The sequence below is a fragment of the Danio rerio genome, chromosome 4, assembly GCF_052040795.2.
Source record: "Danio rerio strain M-AB ecotype USA chromosome 4, GRCz13ab, whole genome shotgun sequence".
Taxonomy (NCBI): Eukaryota; Metazoa; Chordata; class Actinopteri; order Cypriniformes; family Danionidae; genus Danio; species Danio rerio.
In genome coordinates this window covers 54,099,681-54,125,000 of record NC_141024.2, presented here as the reverse complement: position 1 = coordinate 54,125,000, position 25,320 = coordinate 54,099,681, and the positions used below count along the sequence as shown (strand labels likewise).

Genomic DNA, 25,320 nt, shown 5'->3' with positions numbered 1-25,320 from the left:
CATGATGGACCTGACTCAGGTTCAGGTTGACGCAACCCTTCTCCTCCATGGAGGTCAATCCCACCACAAATCCCATCTGAGGCAGTTGTTCCAAGAATTGACAGTGCCTTTTCTTCTTCTGCTGTAAGAATGGGGGCGTCATTAGGCCCACCACCTGTTTTATTAATTGTTGTCCTCTGCAGTGCCCTTTTTCTTTTAGCTAGGCTTGAAAAGTCCTGCCACTTCTTCCTGACCTCATTCCCTGATCTTTTAATCCCCCTTGTTGCAGTAGGTTTTGTAGCAATATCGTCCCACATTTTTTGTTTTTCTTTATTTGTGTGACTGCCCTTAAACCTGCTGAAAATTATATGTTTTTGTAGCTCCACCTCCTCTAAAATAATATTAATTTCCTCTTTTTGAAAAATGACTTTTCTTTGTTTTTTGGTTTCAGCCATTTTGCTAGTGTCTCCACCCCTAGGTATGTGCTTATTTATATTTTTGTCCTATTAGCAAATGCACATCAGGTGGGGATAATTAGGCTAAACTTTTCAAAAATAAATGTAAGAGCTTATTTATTTATTTATTTATTTACTTATTTATTTATTTTGATGTGAGATAAGCAATTTTTGATAAAGAAATTGATAAATAATTCTACTTAATTAAGGTTTCATATAAATATCGAAAATGATGCTGATGTCATTTCCGGCAAGGACTGTTAGAATTAGTTTTATGCGAGATTGGAGCAAGACAGTGTTTTTACAGTACGACATTTCCAGTTAATTTATGTTTTTAAACTGGCTCTAAATTTTTTTTTTTTTTATGTTATTCGAGTTGAATATACATTCACACAAGTAGAAGAAGAATTATATGGATTGCTATAACATGTGCAACAATAACGAGCCATTCTATAGCGTGACATTTCAGCACTTAACAAACGGATAGCGACTCCTAAGTTGCACTTAAAGCTGGGCTACGTGCAATTGTGTTAAGTGCATTTTTGGGAAACGCACGTGAAACAATAACGAACGTTCGCAAAATGACTCGTAGAAAACGCTCTTAAGTGCTAAGATCAATCGTTATCGGGAAACGCAGCCCAGGCCCGACCCTGCTTTACTTCCGAGTTCAGATAAGATCGGGCATTTCTTTTTCTTTTTTTTTTTTTTATTCAAAAAATCATCACATTACATTAACATTTAAATACTTCAAGAAATTTCACAAAACAAATACATTAAAATAAAACTTCTTCATAAAATAACATCCTCTTTGGGCATTTTAACCATTTAAAACATTATACACTTCGTCATTAAACACATCATAAAATCTTGGTAACATATCTTCTCCTTTAAAATACCAGTACAGTCTTTCTATGTATCTTTCCATTTTTCGTTTTAGTACATTCCACACATTTAAAACAACTTTTTCCTGTTTTGCTACATTTCTTCTTTCCCACACACATTTTTTAATCATCATTATAAGAAGATTTACAAACTTTTTGTTTTTGTTTTCCATATTCCATCCGAACATCACCAGAGTATTCCATTCCAATTGTTCTTCATCCCAATCTTTCAATAAATCTTTTAGCATTTTTTGGCATTTCATGTAAAAACATTCTAATTCTTTACAGTATAAAAACAGGTGTAAAATTCCTTCATCTTCTTGAAAACATACCTTACATGTTGCATTTGGTTCTCTCTGTATCTTTGTTAAAATGCACTCAGTAAAAATTGCCTTGTGTCTTATAAAATATTCAAAACATTCCAATCTTGTTTCTATTATTTTTCCTCTCATGTTTTTCCATATATTTTCCTTTTTCACACTATTCAATCTTTGTACCCAAAAGTTATTTGCTATTGGTTCTTGAAATACACTATCTCTAAAATACACATAAAAGTCTTTCAGTAAACAATCTTTGAAATCACAAAGCTTTCCTTTTAAATAGACATGTATGACTTTTTCATTCCCACATTCTTCCATATTTTCTATTCTTGTAATCCATTCTTTTGGTATGGCACCTTTGACCGTTTCAAATTTATTTTCTATTTCCTTTACACTGTATTCCTCTTTAGCTTCTTCCATTAAGTCTACTATATATTGCTTAGTTAAAAATCCCTTTTTGAATTCATAAAGAACATCCCTTATTCTTAAAATCCCCACATCCATCCATTTTTGTAAAAAATAGTTCCTTCCCTTCTTTTAAAATACTTTTATTTAAAAACAAAGGTTGATTTAGCAAGTTTTCTCTTCCCTTTACTTGGTAAAATACTCCGTCTAAAAATTTCCCCCATGCACTTAAAATTTCTTGATAAAACCCTGGTAACTTTTCCGTCATCCAGTTTTTTGTTTTTAACCAAAGAATGTCTTCTCCTAAGTTAAAATTGCCAACTTTGTTTAAAAAATATTTCATAACTTTTTTCCATTCTGTTGAGTTCTCCTCTTGTAAAAGCTTTTTAACTATTTTGACTCTAAGACAATTCTTCCTTTGTTTAATATCCATCAATCCTATCCCTCCTTCTTCTGTTGCTCCTATTATTGTATTGTACGCAATTCTTGGGGGTTTCCCCTCCCATAAAAAATCTTGAACACACTTTTTCAATCTCCCTTCTATCCAACATGGCATTTCTGTTACATATAATTTATACCATATCTTTGATGTCATTAAAACATTTAATATTAAGGCTTTACCCTTTAAGCAAAGTTCTCTCATCCTCCAAAAATTTAATCTTGATTCTATTCCTCTTATTAGATCATCCCACATCTTTTCTGTTGCTTTTCTTTCATTTTTACCAATTAAAATTCCTAACATTTTCAGTTCTTCTACTTCTCTAAATTGAAAACAATCTGTTAAAATATCTGCTTTACCAAACCTCATATATTCTGTTTTATTTTCATTTATTTTGCTTCCTGTTCCCTTACAAAACTCCTGTACTTTTTTCATGGCTTCTTTTACACTCTTTTTCTCCTTCACTATTATTGTTGTATCATCAGCATACTGGTATATTTTTCCTTCATCCTCCTCTTCTTCTATTTTTATTCCTTTAATTTTAGTTTCTTGTTTTATTGCTAACCCTAAAGGTTCTGCGATTAGGGAATATAATAGTGCTGAAAGAGGACATCCTTGTCTAATCGATCTTGTAATTTTAAAACAATCTGTTAAAAAACCATTACATTTTACTTTTGTAAAAGCCCCTTTATATAAAATTTTAATCCAATTAATAAAATTCTCTCCAAATCCAAATGTTTTGAGTACATCAAATAAGTAAGTATGTTCTACTCTGTCAAAAGACTTTTCAAAATCTACACTAATTAAAAAACCATTCATCTTCTTTTCTTGTAAATAATCTATTGTGCTTTTAATACTCATTGTTACATCTGCAATGTCTCTCCCTTTTATTGCATATGCTTGGTTTGATTTAATTAATTTAGGCATTACTTCCTTTAATCTATTCGCTAAAACTTTTGCTAAAATCTTTAAATCTGTATTTAACATTGTTATTGGTCTATAATTTTGTAATTCAGTTTTTGCTCCTTTTCTTTTATATATTAACTTCATTAATCCCATCCCCATTCTTTCATTCATCTCTTTACATTTAAAAATTTCTTTAAAAACTTCTTTAAAAACAATATAAAATTCATTTCCTATTCCATCTAATACCTGGACTTTTCTTTTTATTTAGTTGATTTATTGCACTTTCAATCTCTTCTTCTTTTTCTCTGTCACATTCTTTGTTGTCATCTTTTTCTAGTTTTACTTTTATATAATTTAGAATCTTCCTTTCTTTTTCTTCATCAATACCTTTTGCTTTAAATAGATCTTCATAAAAATGCTTGATTTTTTCTAACATGATAACTATATAATAATAAATAATATATACAGTGAAATAATTGTGCAGTGCATGTAGCTGGTGTGCAAACAAAATTGTAAAGTATTGCGCAAGTTAATAATAAGAATACTCGAGTTTGTGTAATTAACAGCAACATGGGGAAAAAGGGGCAAACGCGAAAAGTCATAGAACATGTCCTGTCTTAGTTTAAAGCACAATGAATGCACAGCAGCAAAGCAAGAAACTGAACGTAAGCAACAACAAATCAAGCAGATTTGATGCAGTTGTGGTTAAGTTTAAACGCCTCATTAGTTTACTTTCTAATTTACAACCAAAGTTTTTTAGATTAATGGAAGTTACCTGAAAGTGATGCACGATTCATCTTGTACTTCTGTCATTTTCTCGGCTCCAGACTGCTGTTGCATTTTCCCTGGCATACAGCTGCAACTTGCAAACTTCCATAAATTATAATTATATGCTGCTAACAGCTCCAAAAGTAAGAGGACCGGGCCGCACTGCGCACACGGCATAGAGGTAAAGTTGGTTTTATATTCACACATTCGTTCATTTAGAAGTCTCTATATTTTATAACAAAATATTTACAAATAAAACACAATACAGTCTCTACAAACTAGTTCCTTTTTAAACAATAAGGGAGAATTATGAATAACATATATAACAAATGCATGAGAGAAATAAGAGGAAATGAGAGGTTAATATAAACATAAAAATGAACAGGTCTATTAAATACAAAGCAATAAGCATAAATTCTAGGAGTTAAACATCAGTCTTAAGGCTAATACTTCTTGTTTGAATATGCTAAAAAAGGGTTTACATGTGTACATTTATAGATATAAAAATTTCCAATGTAAAAAACAAAACAAGGTGCATAATGGATAATGAATGAATTTTCAACTAGCATTTTAATCCAAAAAGATTGTGTTGAAAAGAACAAAAGGTAAAATAAGTGAGCTATGTAGAAGTTAGCCTTTAAACTGCTAGACAGGAAATAAAATATATATATTTATATTATAATAATAAAACCATTTTATAATTATTTGATAAAATAGTTCTTTAACTTAATTTGTTAAGAGAGCTTTAGGGTGGCAGGATCTGATGATTATTTTATTTCAAGTCTGTAAGATAGGGGTCCGTTCTTCGTACATGGATTACTCAATTAGCTGGATTTGGATATTGACGATTTGACACGATCCAGGATCATTTCGTTCTTCAAAGCTGATCCGAGAGTTGTTGTCATAGCAACAGTTCTGCTAGCTCAAACCTGATCGGGAGCAGGTTCAATTCCTATACACAGGATTAGATCGGCTCAGTTTAAGCAAAGATAATACAGAAAGTATGTTCCGAATTCTGATATTTTTTTTACAGTAGTAGTTATATACACTTAGGAAAATGGTACATATTTTTAAACTATATATATAAAGTTATAGTCATTAATAAAATTAATTAAGTTAATAAAACGTATGTAATCTGCACCCTTGAAATGAAAGTACAAAGATTGCCACCTGATGGTGCAAAGAGAAAACTTATTGATATGAACTTTTTAGATCGCTTTAGTACAAATTGTGCATAATAGAAATGCAGAATATGTGACTTTTTTTAAAGCAATAATACATTTATGCAGTCATAAACATGTTTTGATAGTTAATATGCCAGTGATTGATGCTTCACAAAAGTTGCAGACACCTTTACCAATATGAAAACGCTTTTGTAAACAATCAGTTATTCTTTACACGGATTAAAAAAACGGCTACGATAATAAAGAAAATATTTTCTAAATGTAGAACTAAATACATTGATTTGCATTGAAATACATGATGAATACTCTTGACACATGAAAGTGTAAAGCCTGCAGCTCACAACAAATGTGGAAAGTTATTGCGTGTCATATTTAACAAGCCGTTTACTGCTAATTTGATGTAATTTTGCTCACGTGGACAATTGAATATTAATCAGATGATGTCATTACGCTGCTGTGCCGTCAGCCAATTGTTGCATTGCTGATCATGATTTCGAGGATCGATAGATCTGTCCTTCACAACACACGCAGCGATCTCAGATCAGTTTATCCAGACATTCTAATCTGATTCGCGAACTTGTTTGAAGAACCAAATTAGCGAGAGATCAGTTATCAAGATTAAAAGATCCAGAATCTGCCAAATAATCTTAGATCATTTAAGCGAGGTACGAAGAACGGACCCAGCGTGTGAAAAGTGAATTGTTTGTTTTGAAAGTTTTGAATTGGAATTTGTCCAATTATAAACCCGAAATACACGTGTTTGTTGTCATGTGGTGAACTCGGCCAATCGTGTAATATCGGTGTCGTCATCAAAGCTCCTGCAGTCGCTCTTCAGAAGCTGCACGGTCTGAGTCTGCCGTCTGATCTCAGGGCGCTGTCGCAGTACTTTGATGCCACATGTGACAGTCACATGGCGTCGGCGCAGCATCAATCCGGACAAGATTTCTAACCAGCATGCACCGCTTTAAGACAGATTTCGATCGATCTGCGCAGCGCTGCATGAAGTCGAACGCACCTATTGATTTAAACACCCTCATGGCTTAGTAAAGTGTATAGCAAGAGATTAGGTGTCGATTACACATTTCTGCTGTTTCAAAGCACTGAACCTGTCCCACAGTCCAGTAATTATATTAAAATACAATAGTAATTTATGGTAAAAAGGTTTTGAACCATAGTAAAGTGTATTTGTGTATTGTTTACAACTATCTTTAAAGAAAGCCCCTGCATATCACAGTATAGTGTTTAACGGAGGCCAGCTGGCGAGTGCAGCCCAAAAGCATCACTTTTATGAATGTAATCGATAAAGAAAGCCGTAATGTGAATTTCATAGTAGTATTTCTCCTGCTAAACAATATTACGACTCTTATATTAAACAGGATCCCATTTTCACAATGACGTCCCTTCACTTCTGCCTTTCAGCAGTGCAGTGTTTTTAATTGTCATATGTTAATGATTGTTCATTATTTTGCATCAGAATGTTTATTTTTGAGTAGACTCAAATGAAATGCAGCAATCAAATGTGTCGTCAAATGTGTCGCTTTTGTGGCTTTAGTTTTTAGAGGTTGCATATTTACACTACAGCAAACAAATAAAGGTGGAGTCTGAAGAAAATGCAGTGTTTTTAGTTCACTTTCATTTTGAGTTCAGGTTTACCTTTGATGAATGAGAAACGTCTCTGGAAATGTACAACTGAAAATATTACCATTACACGCTGTGATTTAAGACTATTAGAGTATTGGACATGTGTTTAAATGTTTCAATACTGCACTGCTTTGAGTTTAACTATGATTTATTTATTATGAGCAGGAATATGCTATTATTTATCAGGGGAAGTAAGTGTTTGACAACTTTACACTTATTAAATCAGTTTATTTCATCATATAATGGGTTTATTTTATTTTGATGCTGCTCTGAATATAAATGTTTATTATCTGTCATATGTTAATGTTACAGCAGGATTAAAATCCTTTATTAAATCTTCTCATATTTCCTGGTATGTGTGTCGTCTACAAACGCGATCAGTTTCATCATCTAATATTTACTGATCCATTACTCGCTTTGTTCAGTTTCTCCATTGGAATGAATTAAGACAGTGCTCTACCGCCACCTACTGGGTGGTTTTTAATTTGATATCGGTTCTACACTTTAATTAATAAGTTACAAATACATTCATAATCTAATAACACTGATTTAAAATGCAGTCTTCTTGGTGTTATTTTTGTAATAGTAAATACAGGATAAATACTTTAATAGCACTTTCTAACAACACGTCTGGGTCCATTTCTGCCCTGCACAGATACTGTAGATCTTTCTAAATAATTCTAATAATGATTTTGTTTATCAAGTTATTAGTATTATTAATATTATCATTATTATTATGTTATTATAAGGGGTCACTTACAACATTTTTGATCTGTTTCCCTCTTTCTCTGTTCAAGTAAAAATCTGGCTGATCTGTTGTTGTTGTTGTTGTGTTTTTATGTCAGACGTCTCCCCGACCCCTACCGCACATCTGTGTCTGCACATGCACACATGTACAAAAGGATGACTGACAATAAACAGAAAATAATAATAATTTTAAATACAGCAGGTCTTGACTATCATCTTTAATAAACATAAAAATAACTGTATATTTTTCACAAGGGAATTCCCCTTCAGCATTGAAGTACCAATGCGCTGAGCAGTGCTTGCAGGACCCCCCTCTCGCCATCCCCAGCAGACAAAACACTTGAAAAACAGTATAAGCCTCTGCTTGAGGACACCTAAATAAAATCAAGAACATTTTTAAGCAGAACACAAACATAATTCAACATTTCACAACTAATGGAGTACTGTACAAAGTGCTGGCCATATTCTGTACTCTTTATCATGTGTGTACACAGACACACACACGCACACACACACACACACACAAACACACACACAAACAATAGTAAACCTGCGCACACACACAAACAATAGTAAACCTGCGCACACACACACACGCACACACTCTCTCTTTCTCTCACACACAGACACACAAACACACACTCTCTCTAACACACAGACACAAACAAAACACACTCTCTAACACACACACACAAACAATAGTAAACCTGCGCACGCACGCACACACACGCACACACACACAATACGCACACACAGACACTCTCTCTTTCACACACACACACACACACTCTCTCACACACACAGACACACACACAAGCACACTCTCTCTCATATTCACACACACTCTCTCTTTCTCTCTCACACACAGACACACACACACACACACTCTCTCTAACACACAGACACACAAACAAAACACACTGTCTCACACACACACACACACACACACACACACACACACACACACACACACACACACACACACACACAAACTCTCTCTCTCTCTCTCTCCTTATTACACACACACACACACACACACACACTGCTGCTGTCTGCTCCTGCAGAGGATTCTGGGTAAATCTCTCGTCAGTCTTCAGCTCAGTTTCACTGATGATCCAGGATAAACAGTAAACCCAGGGCAGAGCGGCTCAGTGAATGTGGTCTGGACTGAGTGGATGAGGCTCATTGTGTCTCTACAGATGTTGAAGAAGATCAGAGTTCCTGCACTGTGATCCACAAACACTCCTATTCTCCTGCTGAGCCGCATCACTGGGAGATTAATGTGTGTGTCATTGTGTCTGAATATGAATCTGGAGGAATAGAAGCTCAAACTCCAGGACTGAGCATTATATCCAAACTCACACTCATCACATTCTCCCTTCCTCCTGATGCTCTTATATGACACTGATATACACACACCCTCATCTCCACTCCAGTCAATCTCCCAGTAACAGCGTCCACACACACTCTCTCTGCACAACACCTGAGGATGATCATCAAATCTGTCTGGATGATCAGGATACGGCTGATTCTCCTCCACACTCTTCACCTCTCTGTTCTCCTCAGACAGAATGAGTTGAGTGTGTGCTGTGTTTGGATCCAGAGTGAGGAAACAGACATCTGAACACAAGAACACACACATTTACAACCACAGCTGTGTGTGTGTGTGTGTGTGTGTGTGTGAGAGAGAAAGAGAGAGTGTGTGTGTGTGTGTTAGACTGTGTGTGCGCATGCGTGTGTTCACTGCTTTTTGCGCATGTGTCTGTGTGTGTGTGAGAGAGAGATAGACTGTGTGTGTGTGTGTGTGTGTTCATAGCTGTTTGTGTGTGTGTCTGTGTGAGAGAGAATGTGTGTGTGTGTGTGTGTGTGTGTGTGTGTGTGAGAGAGAGAGTGAGTAAGTGTGTACATGTGCGTGTGTGAGCGCATGTGTTCATAGCTGTTTGCATGTCTGTCAGTGCGTGTGTGTGTGAGTGTGTCTGTGTGTATGTGTGTGTGTGTGTGTGTGTGTGCATGTGTGTGTGAGTGTGTGTGTGTGTGTAGAGTCCTACATTTGCGTGGTCCTGCTGTAATCCTCGTGTGTCCTCCATGATCCAGACTGTAAACACACACAGATGGAGAGAATGAGCTGTTTAGTTTCCCCCTCAGCTAATAAGCTAAAGCTAGCACTGAGCCGCTCAGCTACACGCTCCAAACTCTTGAGCTAAAACACACAACACTTGTTGGTTGAGCCGGGATGCACAATGAATGTAACACAGTGCGTTCTTTTCCTCTGCTGTTGGTGAAGCGAGCGCAGATACTGCTCATGTTGATGGAGACACCCTGCTGCAACATTCATTTATTACAGTGATCACACTTAGCTTTGCCATCGTTCTTCAGCACATGCAGCCTTTGAGCACATGTTGCAGTCCATCTCTAAACTATGTTCAGATTATTAAAGCTGCTCGCCAGCGCCCAAGTTCCTGACAGATTAGCAAGTGAAAAATACACATGTGTGCACAGAGAAGAGGAATCCAGATGTTGATTTTAGAACAAGAGTCTGAACATTAATCCAAGTGTCTGATTCCAAAATCTGAATCCATCTTCAATCCCCAACCCTATTCCTGACCTGATATTGTAGGATTCTTCAGCAGAAATGGAGGAAGAAGTTTCTCTGCTCAGCTCAAATGCTGAAACTGTACAGTGTGTCCCGCTTAATGTCACTGTAACTGAGCCAATACACTCCAACATTTACAGAGGAGATTCATTTCACACTCAATGATTTGCTCTTCATAGACATGACTGTAATACTCTACAAGCTGTATCTTCTGTCTGTCCTCACCCCATAACCCTCACAGAAAACTGAAGCTGATCACAAAAGAGCTTTCTAGTGTCTTTTTAAAGCCATTCAGTGTAAAAGCACAAGGCCAGTGCTGCTCCACATACTTGAGTTTGTCCAGTGTGTAGTTTGGATCCTCCAGTTGTTCAGAGAGCAGCTTGACTCCTGAATCTCCTGGATGATTGTAGCTCAGATCCAGCTCTCTCAGGTGTGAGGGGTTTGAAGTCAGAGCTGAAGACAGAAAACCACAGCCTTCCTCTGTCACCAAACAGCCAGACAATCTACAAACACAGCAATAGTCCACATCACACAGTTGGACAATCACACATCTCTTTGTGTTGTGAAGATGCTGACTGCTGTTTCTGCTCATGTCAACAGCAGTGATGAACACACACGTCCTGATCAGCTCTCCTTATTGATCGAGCCCTAGCATCAGCAAACACACACACTCACACACTCAACAAGGACTCGACATCATCTGTAGAAGTGTACAGAGCAAAGACATTGTTTATAATACACCACATCAAGCTGTAAAGTCTGCTGTGAGGTGGAAGAAGACACACTTGAGCTCAGAAGATCATCTTAAAGTCATGTATAAAACACAACAGGAAATGAGCTGATTTCATCATTTATATTGTGATTCTGTTGTGGACTAAAACCAAAATGAGCTCAGACAAACACAAAGCCGCTCTCTTCATGTGTTCATCACCTGACCCACAGTCACGTTCACACTGATGCTGCATTAGGGGACTTTTATTTTGTCAGGAGAGAAACACCTGATCAATATTCATGACTGCTGACTCTCCTTCACATTCAGCCTTTAGCAGATATTGTTTTAGATGAGCGAGTAATCAGGATTATTTCACACAATTTGTCATGTGACTTTTATTTGTTTTCAAAAAAACTGAAACTGCACAAATATGAGAGCAGCTCAAACCTTCAGCAGGACACAAAACAGCTTCACTTTAGCTTTGCTTTTCTTGATTTTTCCTCGGTTTAATTTTGTATTTAATATTTTTCTATAACACATAGATTTGAGTGCACTAGATTTTGGACTGTTATCTTAAGTTATTTTGTTAGATGAGCTCCAGATTTGGCTAATCTATTGTATATGCACAAATAATAATATTGTAGAGTGTCCTAATAAATTATGAATGTAAAAGAGAGATTAGTGAGGGGTGTACTTATATATGCTGAGCACTGTATATTGTTCACCCAGAGTGTTTTCATGGTCACACAGCAGTAACACAACAAGCATTGAGTTTGGGCTAGCTTCTGCAGATGGACATTGCTGTACACTGCCCTTGATGGGTGAGTGGGGGTGTAACGTGAAGACTGACACGGAGGGATCCATTATGCAGTATTTATTAGTCACAGTAACACACAAACATCCAATATGCACAAAGGTGCAAACATAAGTCAACAGTATCAATAATGGTCTTGGGGCTGGCGGCTGACAGACACAGAGTGATTTACCAGGCATGGGTCAGTGGCAGGCGGCGTGGCTCAGAATCCATTAGACAGGCTTGGGTCGAGGGCAGGCAGCGTGGTTCAGAGTCCGTGTAGAAAGCAAGGGTCGTGGGCAGGCAGAAGGCAAGAGTCAGAAACAGTCCGGGGTTATACACAGGAGATCAGGCAGAAAAGACCGCTCAGTAATGCTGACCGTGGCTAAAGAAGACTTCGCAATGAACTGGAGTTGAAGAGTGGCTTATAAAGGGAGCGTGGGTCGTTAACTAGATCTAGTTCAGGTGTGTGCACAATCAGTGTAGATGGATGATGTAATGCTTAGAAGTCCGGGGATGGCGGCCTCTGCTGGCCAGCGAGGGGAATGACTGGGACCGAGTCAGTAACAGGGGGAGTGTCTGTTGTCTCTCAGGTGTGAATTATTCATGAGCATTGTCACTCACACATACAGCTGAGATCACCCAAAACAAACTTAACAAAATGTAGATCATTGTAATGTTTTCTCTATATGAGAGAACAGAATAATTTCCACATGATTGTGCAGTAAATATTGTAGTCTACAAGACTGCTTATTCTAAAGTCTTGTTCAGGCACATTCAGTGTGGTTTATGGATCTTATTTAAGCTACATTTTTTCTCTAAAACGTTCTAATCATACCATAATACTTATTTCTAAAAAACACAAGCATGAACATCAATATTTCTCACATATTATTGTAGCTCAGTTTGTGCTGAATACTAATAAAACACATGTTGGCCAGTTCTGTGTAATAAGTAGCTGAAATTAGCACAGATGTCAGGGCATGTCAAAACATCTCAGGGGTCCCAAAATCACCTCAGACCCCTGAGGGTTAACTACAGGTATAGTATGAGCAGTGTGAAACACAATTACTGATAAACCAGAATTCCTGTTATCTGGGGTTTAATATCACCCAGGGTTAACATGTTCAAGCATGAAGAGCTCTAATATGAAACTGTCTGACTGTAGTTATTGTAGAGTGGAGAATCATTTACCTCAGTGTCTCCAGTTTAATCTGAAAGCAGTGTTAGCGCTGCACTTTACCCAGGGTTATAAAGCGCTGCTATGGAGTGGTGTTAGCGTCGTGTTTGTAATGTTAACACAGCATTGTGGTTAGGGATGCAATGATTAACTGGTTTCAGTATTAAACATGCTTTAATTCATCACGGTTTATTAATCATAAACACTTCTCCACATCGTTTTTCTGCATGGATCAAAACTGCTGCAACTAAACACCGTTATGGCCACTGTGCCACGCTTCACACTTATAACCACACACACTGGATTAACTATGACTGTGGGTATATAAGGCAAGTTCAGGCAAGTTCATAATTTCCAAAGGAGAGAGCTTTTGTGACTGCAGAAAATGCAAACGGCTGAAGTTTGAGGAAGACGCAATGAAATGTCCACAGGTTTGCAAACCCACCTACAGTTACAAATAATGGCGGCGATGAGAGCGATGATGAGGTGAATGTTGATCCGCCAGCCGAGAGAGTGTTTTCAGAGAGAGTGCTGAAAGACTCAGAGTGTCTCAGCTGATTAATGGCCTGAATCTCGATGTTCAGCACAAATCTAAACCTAACACTAATCAAAAATCTAACACTCGACACGTAATCGCCAAAGAAGCTCGCCTTTACTAAGTTCACACTGAAACTGCGGCTGATGATGAAGAACTGTACGGTTTTGAGCCGGTGGTCATCGTGAGAATCCTGCTCTGCCAGCTCATATATTGGGTGTCATGCTCGAACGTGTCAGTTCATGAATACATGCTTCGTATGAGCTGCGCCACTGAGACTACTAAGGGTATTGCAACATTTTATAGATATAAACCACACTATTTCTTTCTTAAATGCACTCAGTGCGATGTTCAGACCCAACTGTGTTAACCGTATCAGCTAAACTCTCCCACTCTATTTTTCTCTTTTGTTGTTAATTCCGGAGAACAAACTTGCAAATAACACCGCTTTTCTCCGGTCTACCTCCGAAAGCAGCACCTCCAATTCACATTCTGTTCAAAGTTTCTCTTTTTGCTTGATTTTGCCGTTGCTTTTTCGTTGGGTTTTTCCATTAGCATAGTCATTAGCATATTCATACGGGGGAGGAGGCAGGGAGGGGTTTTGTGCTCGTGCATGTTGCGCTCAGTTTCACGTTCATTCAGATGTACAAAAGAATATGCGTGAGATTCGGCGTACGCAGTGTTTCATACATCTGAATTTTTTTCTGCGTACGCACATTTACAGCTTTGTGCATACGCAATATTTTAGTAAGATTTCCACGCAAGTCTTCGTACATGAGGCCCCTGGTCCGGAGCAGGTTTTATTCTCTAAACTCTGAGTTTCTGTCGGTCTCCTCCCCTTTTTTAAAGATGAAGCGTATTTCTCGCCTTAGCCTTACATTTCCACACACCTATTTTAGAGCTCATTTTGGCGATGGCTATAAAAACGATTGATGGAAACGTCATGATTCACATAACTTTTGAAAATACGCATAATATAACATGTGCATAACTGAGTAGGTTAAACTTTTATTTGATAAGAAAAGATGCGCATAAACTACGAAGTGCACTTAACAAATTACAGTATGTACATTAAAAAAAGTTTGTTAGAGATGATGATGAAAATGTGAGTAAATGGACAAACCAGCAGACTGAGCACACTGTAGAACATCTTAAATGTTGTTTTAGTCATTCTAAAATGCCTTAACTGTTTCAGTATTAGTTTATTTATTAATTACCTCCAAGCCTCTGGAGCGTGTCAAGAGTCTCCGTGTCTGGCTTCAAATGCCCCCACGTGTTCATTGTGAGTCAGTTGTCTTCTGAGGCACAAGCATTAAATAAAAAATCATTAACGCAGCTTGTTCTACCGCAGTAAATTCTGTTTTTACTGTTGATATTTGCCGCAAGTTAATCAGGAAGTGACGATTGTGTTCTCTTTGACTCGTTGGATAAAAACTCTGCTTTATTCGCATCTTTTAGGCGTTATTCCAGTTTTGCCCAAATTTATGTAATAGCCTATATTTTGATGAAAACACAGCTATTGCCTACATTTTTGTCACACGCAGAACAAAGTCACGTACGAGGTTGTCCTTTTTTCCATAAATATTTAGCTTAACCTTCGACATGCACTGTTACTAGATTAATGGGATTATTATTCTGTCTAAAAATTATTTTTAGCACTGCTTACCTTCTTAATGTTATATCAACCTCTATTACTTGATCAATAAAAAGGCAGACACACAAGTGCACTGTTAAATCTATTAAAACTGATAAACGTGAATAAAAGTTTAGAAAAAAAGTATAAACGTCACACATTACATTACTTATTTTATTATACTTAAATGTTTAAATACTTTAAATTAAAAATTACGCATTAACTTGAGCAGCTGTTTTCCCAGGCTAACTATCTCTGTTTCACTGATGGTTGCTTCTTTTTAAATATATATACACTCATATTTGCTATAACTTTGCATGAGCAGATCAAGTTCAGCTGGGGAAAGAAATGGTGATCTCTTTTTTAGGATGTTGCCATGGTCACTCGTAATATCTGCGCTCCATTGATAATGCCTTTTTATAGTCACGGTGTGCGCGCTTAACTCTGAGTTGGTCTACTCAAATTTGATTGATCTAACTTAGATCAGCTATTCTGAAAACGAAAACTCTGAGTTTTTAATCTCTCTGTAAATCAACTCAGAGTTCAAGTTTAAACTCCGAGTTGTTTGAACCTCCTTACTGAAACAGGCCCCTGGTTGATCATGTTTTCAAAGTCAATAAATCTGTTAATAAACAATTTGCAGTGGTGCTCCTACATTTATTCTGGCGCTCCTACATTTATTGTGGCGCTCCTACATTTATTCTGGCGCTCCTGCATTTATTCTGGCGCTCCTGCATTTATTCTGGCGCTCCTACATTTATTCTGGCGCTCCTACATTTATTCTGGCGCTCCTGCATTTAATCTGGCGCTCCTACATTTTTTCTGGCGCTCCTACATTTATTCTGGCGCTCCTACATTTATTCTGGCGCTCCTACATTTATTCTGGCGCTCCTGCATTTATTCTGGCGCTCCTACATTTATTCTGGCGCTCCTGCATTTATTCTGGCGCTCCTGCATTTATTCTGGCGCTCCTACATTTATTCTGGCGCTCCTGCATTTATTCTGGCGCTCCTGCATTTATTCTGGCGCTCCTACATTTATTCTGGCGCTCCTACATTTATTCTGGCGCTCCTGCATTTATTTTGGCGCTCCTACATTTATTCTGGCGCTCCTGCATTTATTCTGGCGCTCCTGCATTTATTCTGGCGCTCCTACATTTATTCTGGCGCTCCTACATTTATTCTGGCGCTCTGGCGCTCCTGCATTTATTCTGGCGCTCCTACATTTATTCTGGCGCTCCTGCATTTATTCTGGCGCTCCTGCATTTATTCTGGCGCTCCTGCATTTATTCTGGCGCTCCTGCATTTATTCTGGCGCTCCTACATTTATTCTGGCGCTCCTGCATTTATTCTGGCGCTCCTGCATTTTTTCTGGCGCTCCTGCATTTATTCTGGCGCTCCTACATTTATTCTGGAGCTCCTACGTGTATTCTGGCGCTCCTGCATTTATTCTGGCGCTCCTGCATTTATTCTGGCGCTCCTACATTTATTCTGGCACTCCTGCATTTATTCTGGAGCTCCTACATTTATTCTGGAGCTCCTGCATTTCTTCTGGCGCTCCTGCATTTATTCTGGCGCTCCTAAATTTATTCTGGCGCTCCTACATTTATTCTGGAGCTCCTACATTTATTCTGGCGCTCCTGCATTTATTCTGGCGCTCCTGCATTTATTCTGGCGCTCCTACATTTATTCTGGCGCTCCTACATTTATTCTGGTGCTCCTAAATTTACTCACAACAACAACAAAAGTGTGTGTTTAGCAAAATAAGGTAAATAAACCGTGCAGGCATTCTCTCTTTTCTCTCATTTATTCTGGCGCTCCTAAATTTATTCTGGCGCTCCTGCATTTATTCTGGCGCTCCTGCATTTATTTTGGCGCTCCAGCATTTATTCTGGCGCTCCTGCATTTATTCTGGCTCTCCTGCATTTATTCTGGAGCTCCTGCATTTATTCTGGCGCTCCTACATTTATTCTGGAGCTCCTGCATTTATTCTGGCGCACTTACATTTATTCTGGCGCTCCTACATTTATTCTGGAGCTCCTGCATTTATTCTGGCGCTCCTGCATTTATTCTGGCGCTCCTACATTTATTCTGGCGCTCCTGCATTTATTCTGGCGCTCCTGCATTTATTCTGGCGCTCCTACATTTATTCTGGCGCTCCTACATTTATTCTGGAGCTCCTGCATTTATTCTGGCGCTCCTACATTTATTCTGGCGCTCCTACATTTATTCTGGCGCTCCTACATTTATTCTGGAGCTCCTGCATTTATTCTGGCGCACTTACATTTATTCTGGCGCTCCTACATTTATTCTGGAGCTCCTGCATTTATTCTGGCGCTCCTGCATTTATTCTGGCGCTCCTGCATTTATTCTGGCGCTCCTACATTTATTCTGGTGCTCCTGCATTTATTCTGGCGCTACTACATTTATTCTGGCGCTCCTACATTTATTCTGGCGCTCCTGCATTTATTCTGGCGCTCCTGCATTTATTCTGGCGCTCCTACATTTATTCTGGCGCTCCTACATTTATTCTGGCGCTCCTAAATTTACTCACAACAACAACAAAAGTGTGTGTTTAGCAAAATAAGGTAAATAAACCGTGCAGGCATTCTCTCTTTTCTCTCTCCGTGAACTGATTTTAGAAATGTGTCAGTAAAATACACTGATACTCTGTGAAAACAAAACACACAAACATAAGACACATAACTACAGAAAGCTTGAAGTGTCTACTCTTAAATGCAGCGAGTGCATGTTGAAAACAAATATTGCTTGATAAAGTAATCAGTATGAAACCAACACATTGGGCTCTATCATACACCCGGCGCAAGGCGCAACACAATTGTTGTGTGCTAGTTTCAGCTCGGCGCAAGAGTCGTTTTGACATTTTGCTCCACGCTGTTTAAATAGCAAATGCATTTGTGCTCAGATGTGCCCCCATAGGCGTTCTGGTCTAAAAAAGGAGGCGTGTTGAGGCGCATTGCTGGTGCGTTGCTGTTTTGAGAAACCATAATAGATTTTTCAATAGACTAGAAGAAAGCAGTCCAGCGCAGAGCGTGTTAGTTGTGCGCCTCGCTTAAACACTGCTTAACACTGTCACGGTTGGGGGAAAAAGGAGCGAGGACCCAATTGCAACAAATAATATGGGTTTTATTAATAATAAAGTACAAATAAAACAAAAAGGCAAAAAAACTACCCCGAGGGGGAAAACATTACTAAAACTAAAACAAACTTGGCTGGCGAGACAAGACAGGAACATGAACACAGGGGAAGTTTAGATGATGAACTGGCACAAAACAGCAGATATGAGGGGATTATAAACAGACGTAAATTAACACAAACAGATGAACATAATTAACTAATAATGGGTTAACAAGGAGGGTGGGACTTGACAATAGATGGGAGAGCACATGAAACAAAGAGACAACACAAGTCATGCGCTCACATAAAACAGGACAAGAACATGCAGCCAATGAGAGAACTCATTAACCACGCGTTCATGACAACAAAAGCACAACACTTAAGCACACGACAAAAGCACGTGACCACAATGTAAACACAGAGCCATGTGCTTTGACAACAGACGCAAGACATGAGCACACGATAGATGAACACCTTACTGTGCGCTCACACATATGCAATGCGCATGCTTCATCTCAGCGCCAACCAAAACCGAAAGCAACTAGACAAAGGCGCTGAGATTGAAACAGCGCGATGCCAACAGAACAAACATGAGTACAAGAGCGCGCGCGTCCGAGGCACCACGCTAAGCCCACGCTAAGCACGCTCTGCGCACACCCACGAAGGCGCGCACACAAGGAGACTAACACAATGATGGAAACAGGACAAGACAGAGCTAGTGTCTGGAATCTGCCACCAAAACAAGAATTTACAAGACCAGAGTGGCAGAACCCTGACAAATACACACAGGATGTAGAGCAATATGCAAATATATTTACATATTAAAAAGAAATAAAATATTAAGGATATTTATAGGATATAATAAGCATATGTACAGGATATAAATATAAAAAAATTAAAATATTACAAAACACATTATTTTCTAGCCTAGGCAAGGCAAGGCAAGGCAAGTTTATTTATATAGCACATTTCATACACAATGGCAATTCAAAGTGCTTTACATAAACAAGAATAAAAGAAACAAGTAAAATAAAAATAAAAACAAATAATAAAAATGAGTCAAAACAAAACAAAACATAAAAACAGGTAAAATGTGATATAAATGAAAAATAAAACAAAAACATGATAGTGCAATCTGTCGGACGCAGCACAGTGCTCATTCAGTAAAGGCACAGCTAAACAGATGTGTTTTCAGTCTTGATTTGAATGTGCCTAATGTTGGAGCACATCTGATCATTTCTGGAAGCTGATTCCAGCAGCAAGGGGCATAGTGGCTGAAAGCTGATTCACCCTGCTTTGACTGAACTCTTGGAACTTCTAGTTTATTTGATCCTAAAGATCTGAGTCATCTGTTAGGTTTGTATTCAGTAAGCATATCTGTGATGTATTTAGGTCCTAGGCCATTTAGTGATTTATAGACCAGTAATAATACTTTAAAATCTATTCTGAATGTAACTGGCAGCCAGTGTTAAGACCTGAGGACAGGTGTGATGTGCTCTGATTTTCTGGTTCTGGTTAGAATTCTGGCTGCAGCATTCTGGATGAGCTGCAACTGTCTGACTGTCTTTTTAGGAAGACAGAGTCCATTACAGTAATCCACCCTGCTGCTGATAAAAGCATGAACAAGTTTTTCTAAATCTTCACTAGAAACAAAGCATCTGATTCTTGCTATGTTTTTGAGATGATAGTATGCTGATTTACTGACTGCTTTGACATGACTGTTGAAACTCAGATCTGACTCAAGAGTCACACCAAGATTCTTGACCTTATTTTTTGTCGTTTGACCTTTAGTGCCAAGGTACGCATTTACCTTGAGAACCTCATCTTTGTTTCCAAACACAATCATTTCAGTTTTCTCTTTGTTTAACTGAAGAAAGTTTTGGCACATCCAATTGCTCATTTCATCAATGCATTGGTAGAGGGTGTCAATGGGGCTGTAGTCATTAGGCGGTTAGGCTAGGTAGATCTGAGTGTCATCAGCATAGCTGTGGTAGGAGATTTGGTTCTTTCTCATTATTTGGCTCAGAGGGAGCATGTAAAGGTTGAACAGGAGAGGTGCCAGAATCGAGCCTTGTGGGACTCCACACGTCATGGGTGTCCACCTCGACCTATGGTCACCTATACTGACATGGTAACCTCTACCTTCAAGGTAAGATCTAAACCATTTGAGGACCGTGCCAGACAGCCCAACCCAGTTTTCCAGCCTATCCAGAAGTATGCTGTGATCGACAGTGTCAAATGCAGCACTGAGATCCAACAATACCAGCACTGTTATTTTACCTGAATCTGTGTTTAGGCGTATATCATTGATTATCTTTATAAGAGTGCTCTCTGTACTGTGATGTGCTCTGAAACCAGATTGAAAATTGTCTAAACACCCCCTAAAGTTTAAGAACTTGTTGACCTGGTTAAAAACAACTTTTTCAATGATTTTGCCAATGAAAGGGAGATTTGAGATTGGCCTGTAATTGCTCAAAAGGGTGTTATCCAGGTTGCTCTTCTTCAAGAGGGGTTTAACAACTGCAGTTTTAAGTGAGGTTGGAAAAATCCCTGAGAGAAGTGAAGCATTTACCACTTTTAGAAGATCCATTTCTAAACAGGTAAACACCGCTTTGAAGAATGATGTGGGGAGCGTGTCAAGACTGCAGGTTGATGTTTTCATAACTTGCACAATTTCTTCTAAGATTTTGCTGTTAATTGCCATGAAATCAGACATAATGTCTGATTTCTTAAGTTGTGGTTGAGCTTGTTTGATATCGATACAACTTGACTGATTGGATGAGCTAAATGCCTTTCTGATATTATTAATCTTATCAGTGAAGAAATGAGCAAACTCATTACATTTGCTTTCAGAGAGGAGATCACTTGGAATCCGACTGGGGGGGGGGGGGTGGTGTGAGTCTCTCTATCGTTGCAAAGAGTGTACGAGCATTATTTAAGTTGCTGTTTATAAGGCTTGAAAAGAAAGTCTGTCTAGCAGTGTTTAGTTCCATATTAAAGGCATGAAGACTGTCTTTATAGATATTATAATGGACTACTAGTTTCGTCTTTCTCCACATACGCTCAGCTTTTCTGCACTGTCTTTTCATCATTTGTACTCTAGGTGACCTTGTCCAAGATCCCTTTTGCCTGCCAGTCATCTTCTTGACTTTAACAGGAGCGATGTCATTTATGACATTCTCAAATTTAGAATTGAACAAATCAAGGAGAGAATCAACAGAATCTGCAGATATACTTGGTGCTAGCGATATGGCCTTCATAAACTGCTCACTGGTGTTCTCATTTATGCATCTCTTTCTGACAGAGACAGATCTGTCTTTAATAGCTGTAGTGATCAATATATCAAAAAAGATACAGAAATGATCAGATAGGAGGTGCCACATCCTTAACAACAGTCGATGAAATGTGTAAACCCTTAGTTATAAGTAGATCAAGAGTGTGTCCACGATTGTGTGTGGGTCCTTGAACATGCTGAGTCAGATCAAAAGTGTTAAAAACAGTCATCAGTTCTTTTACAGCATTGATTTCTGGATTATCAATGTGAATATTAAAATCCCCAGCAATACTAAAATAATCAAATTCAGAGGTTACAATTGATAACAGCTCTGTAAAATCCTCAATAAAAGCTGGAGAATATTTTGGAGGTCTGTAGATAATGATCAGTAAGATGCGTGGAGCACCTTTTAGTGCTATACTCAGATATTCAAAAGACAGATAGTCACCAAATGACACTTGTTTACATTCATAGACATCTTTAAACAGGGCAGCCATGCCTCCACCTCTCCTATTAGCTCTGCAAACACTCAAATAGTCAAAGTTTAAAGGAGCTGCTTCATTCAGAACTGCTGCGCTACAGCTGTCATCTAGCCAAGTTTCATTTAAAAGCATAAAATCAAGGCAATTTGTGTTGATAAAATCATTGACTAAAAGAGACTTATTGTTGAGTGATCTGATGTTTAAAAGCGCTAACTTAACAGTTTTAGCTGTTTTTTCTATAGTAGTCTCAGATCTACATTTAATAGACACCAGATTTGAATGATTTGCTATACGGCCTGATGAAGTCTTTGGTTTTCTGTCACTTAACACAACACATATCTGCTTAGAGAAAGCTACAGACACACTGGGTTCCTGCTTGTTCTGAAAACATCTGATAAAGACACTGTTATCTAAGCAGGTCCCCGACACACATCACAGAGAGCTCTTGTGTTCACCAGCTGAAGATGGGGCGTTGTTGTTTGGGCCCTGGCGGTGTGATCGGAGGGCTCTTCCAGGTGGGCTCATTGGTGGTTGTGAAGCAGGCCGCTTTTTGGTTGGTAACTGGGGGCTTGCGGCAATGGAGTGTGAAAGTTTAGTTCCAGCATACACCAGTTCCTCCATCTTTTTTGAAAAACCCAAGAGTGGTGAACATTGTGAAAATGAGAACGTGTCCGGTGACAGAGGCTGTGCATCTGGAGATTCTGTCTGCAGAAATATGTTTTCCTGAGGATCATTTTTGAGTGATGAGACTTGATGCTGTTCTGATGCGTCACAGTCTGCCTGTGTTGAGCAGAGGGCAACTGATAGTGTCTCTATCAACATTGGGTGTTTTGGCTGCATGGCATTATCACTGTCCTTGGGTGATTCGTCAGCCACAAGTCCACTCAGGAGCTGATTTGAGGTCCTGTGGTCATCCGGACATTTGCTAGGTGTGTGTGTACAATTCAGTTCAGTGGCATACACAGCTGATGGATGATGGAGGGAGAAAAATATATTGTCCTTTAGCACCTTTGCACCAAGTTTGTTTGAATGAAGGCCGTCTGATGTAAACAGCTGTCTTTGGTTCCAGAAGAGATTGAAGTTGTCGATGAAATTCAGTCCATTCTTGTTACATGTTTTCTGTAGCCATACATTTAGACCAAGAAGCCGTGAAAACATATTTGTCCCTCTTGCAGGGAGTGGTCCACTTATGAACGGCTGAACCTTCAATCTTTCAGCTGTTTCCAAGAGCTCACAGAAATCTTTCTTGAGCAGTTCTGACTGTTCCTTCCGAATATCATTCTTCCCCACATGGATGATAATCCGTTTTGCAGTCTTGTGCTTTTTCAGAATTTCCTCAAGTTCTTTGTTTACATCAGAAACTGTTGCATTAGGAAAGCAGTATGTCATAGTAGATTTGCTCCTGAAATTCTTGATTATTGAATCTCCTACGACTAGTGTTCTTATCTCAGGTGTGATCGGAGCAGAATGCCGCTGTCTAGTCGGCTTTGAGCCTCTGTTCCATGCAGAATTAGTTGCTGAATCATGCGATCTCTGTCTGACTGCATTTGTGGATTCTTCACCTATATTACTCAACACTTCATATCTGTTCTGAAGCTGTATTTGAGTCCGAGCTGTATTTGGGGTAGAAGACGCTAATGCGGCAGCGTATGATCTGACCCCTCGAGTACCCTTTGGTCTCGCACCTTGTTTATGCCAATGCTCATTTTCAACAGTTTTTTTCTGTTTTTCTGTGCTCAAAACAGTAGCAGGAACAGATTTATGGGACTCACCGGCTGTGTGCTGAGAGGATCCACAATGAAGCTGAAGTTCTGGTCGGATCGCAAGCAACTTTGTTTCAAGAACTGCAATCTTTTGTAGAAGTTTGTGGCAGTTTGTACAGCAGTGAGAATCTGAATTAATCCGATCCAGAGGCATTTTCACAGCCGTGTCTTCCCGTCTCCGGAATGTAAGCAGCTGGTAGCTGGTAGCGGGAGGATTGTTAGACGGTAATTTCCCTCTTGTTAGTAAAGCTATATTCCAGAAAGTTTGTAGAATCGATGCTGATCTTCAAGCCGTGTTGTTTGAGCACTGTGCTGATAGGCTCAAGTTAAAATTAGGGTATAAGATATAAAAGCAAGAGTGCGAAGAGCGGAGCAGTGGGCAAAGACGTCCGAACAGTAGCAAAGCAGGAAGTAGTTTCCTACATAAATATAAACACCCACCACCTCCATGCTTTTGTATAATGTTATTATTATTATTAGCAATATTATATATGGGGAACAGCATCTGTATTAGAATCAGGTTTTTGAGCACACTTTATTATTATTGTTCATTTATTCATTTGCTGGAAATTAGAACTGAATTTAGAAATAGTTTTGAAACAAATATTTGCGCTTAATAAACAAAATTAATTATTTATAGGCTAATTAATGTCTCTGCATACCGTATCCACGAGAGTGAAAGTGAAAGTAAATATTGAGGAAGCCTCATCTCTCATTCTCTCGTTCTGTTTAACTGTTTTCTCTCTAGTGAAATGTTCAGTTTTTCCACTTACAAAGTCCACCATGTAAATAGCAAATGCGCTATGGCGCGACACAACTGACGCTTAAAGAGGATGGGAGATGAGACTCTGATTGGTTTATTCTCAAAACACACCTATAACTCATTAAGAGAATAAGCTCAACCCTTTTAGATCATGCGGCACGGCACAAAGCAAATTTTTCTCTCTTTATATTAGCAAAAATTCGTTCTTACACGCCCTGAAAGCGTTTGTGCCCTGTGTTTTGCGCTTTTGCGCATGGATCGTCAAAATAGAGCCCCATGTCCAGTTTGTAAGTCTGAGCTCATTATTTATAGTGCGGCTACGGCCATAAGGCTTTGATATTACAATCATCACTGTGAGGCACAGGCTCTATGTACACTGTGCTCAGAAAAAACAGCAGAATCTCCACCAATACATGAGAAATACACAAGAGAGACATGCCTGCATAAAGCTTGGTGAACTGTCCAAGTCATTTTGAAAACAAATGTTGTCTTGTTAGATAATACACAGAATTCTCCCGGCAATGCCTGAACTCATGCACACCCACAAACAATCACAGCACACTAGCTGGAAAGGGTGTCTCATTTTCACTCAGGAATAAATTGAAATTACGAACCATTTAGCCTGACGGGACCCCCGTGATCTGATGCTGCTTTATTCAGAAAGTCACTCATGTTAAACATGTTTATATTTTTACTTTTTAGTTATTTTACTGTAGTTGAACCTGTTAAA

General features: G+C 38.6%; 2 protein-coding genes across 10 annotated transcripts in view; both read right to left on the bottom strand.

The window, feature by feature from the left end:
• LOC103910528 (uncharacterized) overlaps positions 1-25,320 on the bottom strand; it is a 173,207-nt gene that overhangs the window by 52,016 nt on the left and 95,871 nt on the right. The gene's annotated exons all lie outside the window — the stretch shown is intronic.
• Positions 7,917-25,320, bottom strand: part of LOC108183680 (protein NLRC3-like) — a 61,553-nt gene continuing 44,149 nt past the window's right edge. For 3 of the 5 annotated variants that reach the window (XM_088649669.1, XM_088649671.1, XM_088649670.1), the window contains 3 exons: positions 10,648-10,821; positions 9,774-9,820; positions 7,929-9,345 (listed from right to left, as the gene is read on the bottom strand). In XM_088649669.1, coding sequence (XP_088505795.1) covers positions 8,819-9,345; positions 9,774-9,820; positions 10,648-10,821 — 748 coding nt within the window. In that variant the 3' untranslated portion in view covers positions 7,929-8,818. Of the gene's footprint in view, positions 9,346-9,773; positions 9,821-10,647; positions 10,822-25,320 lie in introns of all 5 variants that reach the window. The other 2 variants (NM_001444870.1, XM_088649672.1) reach the window with 2 other exon arrangements.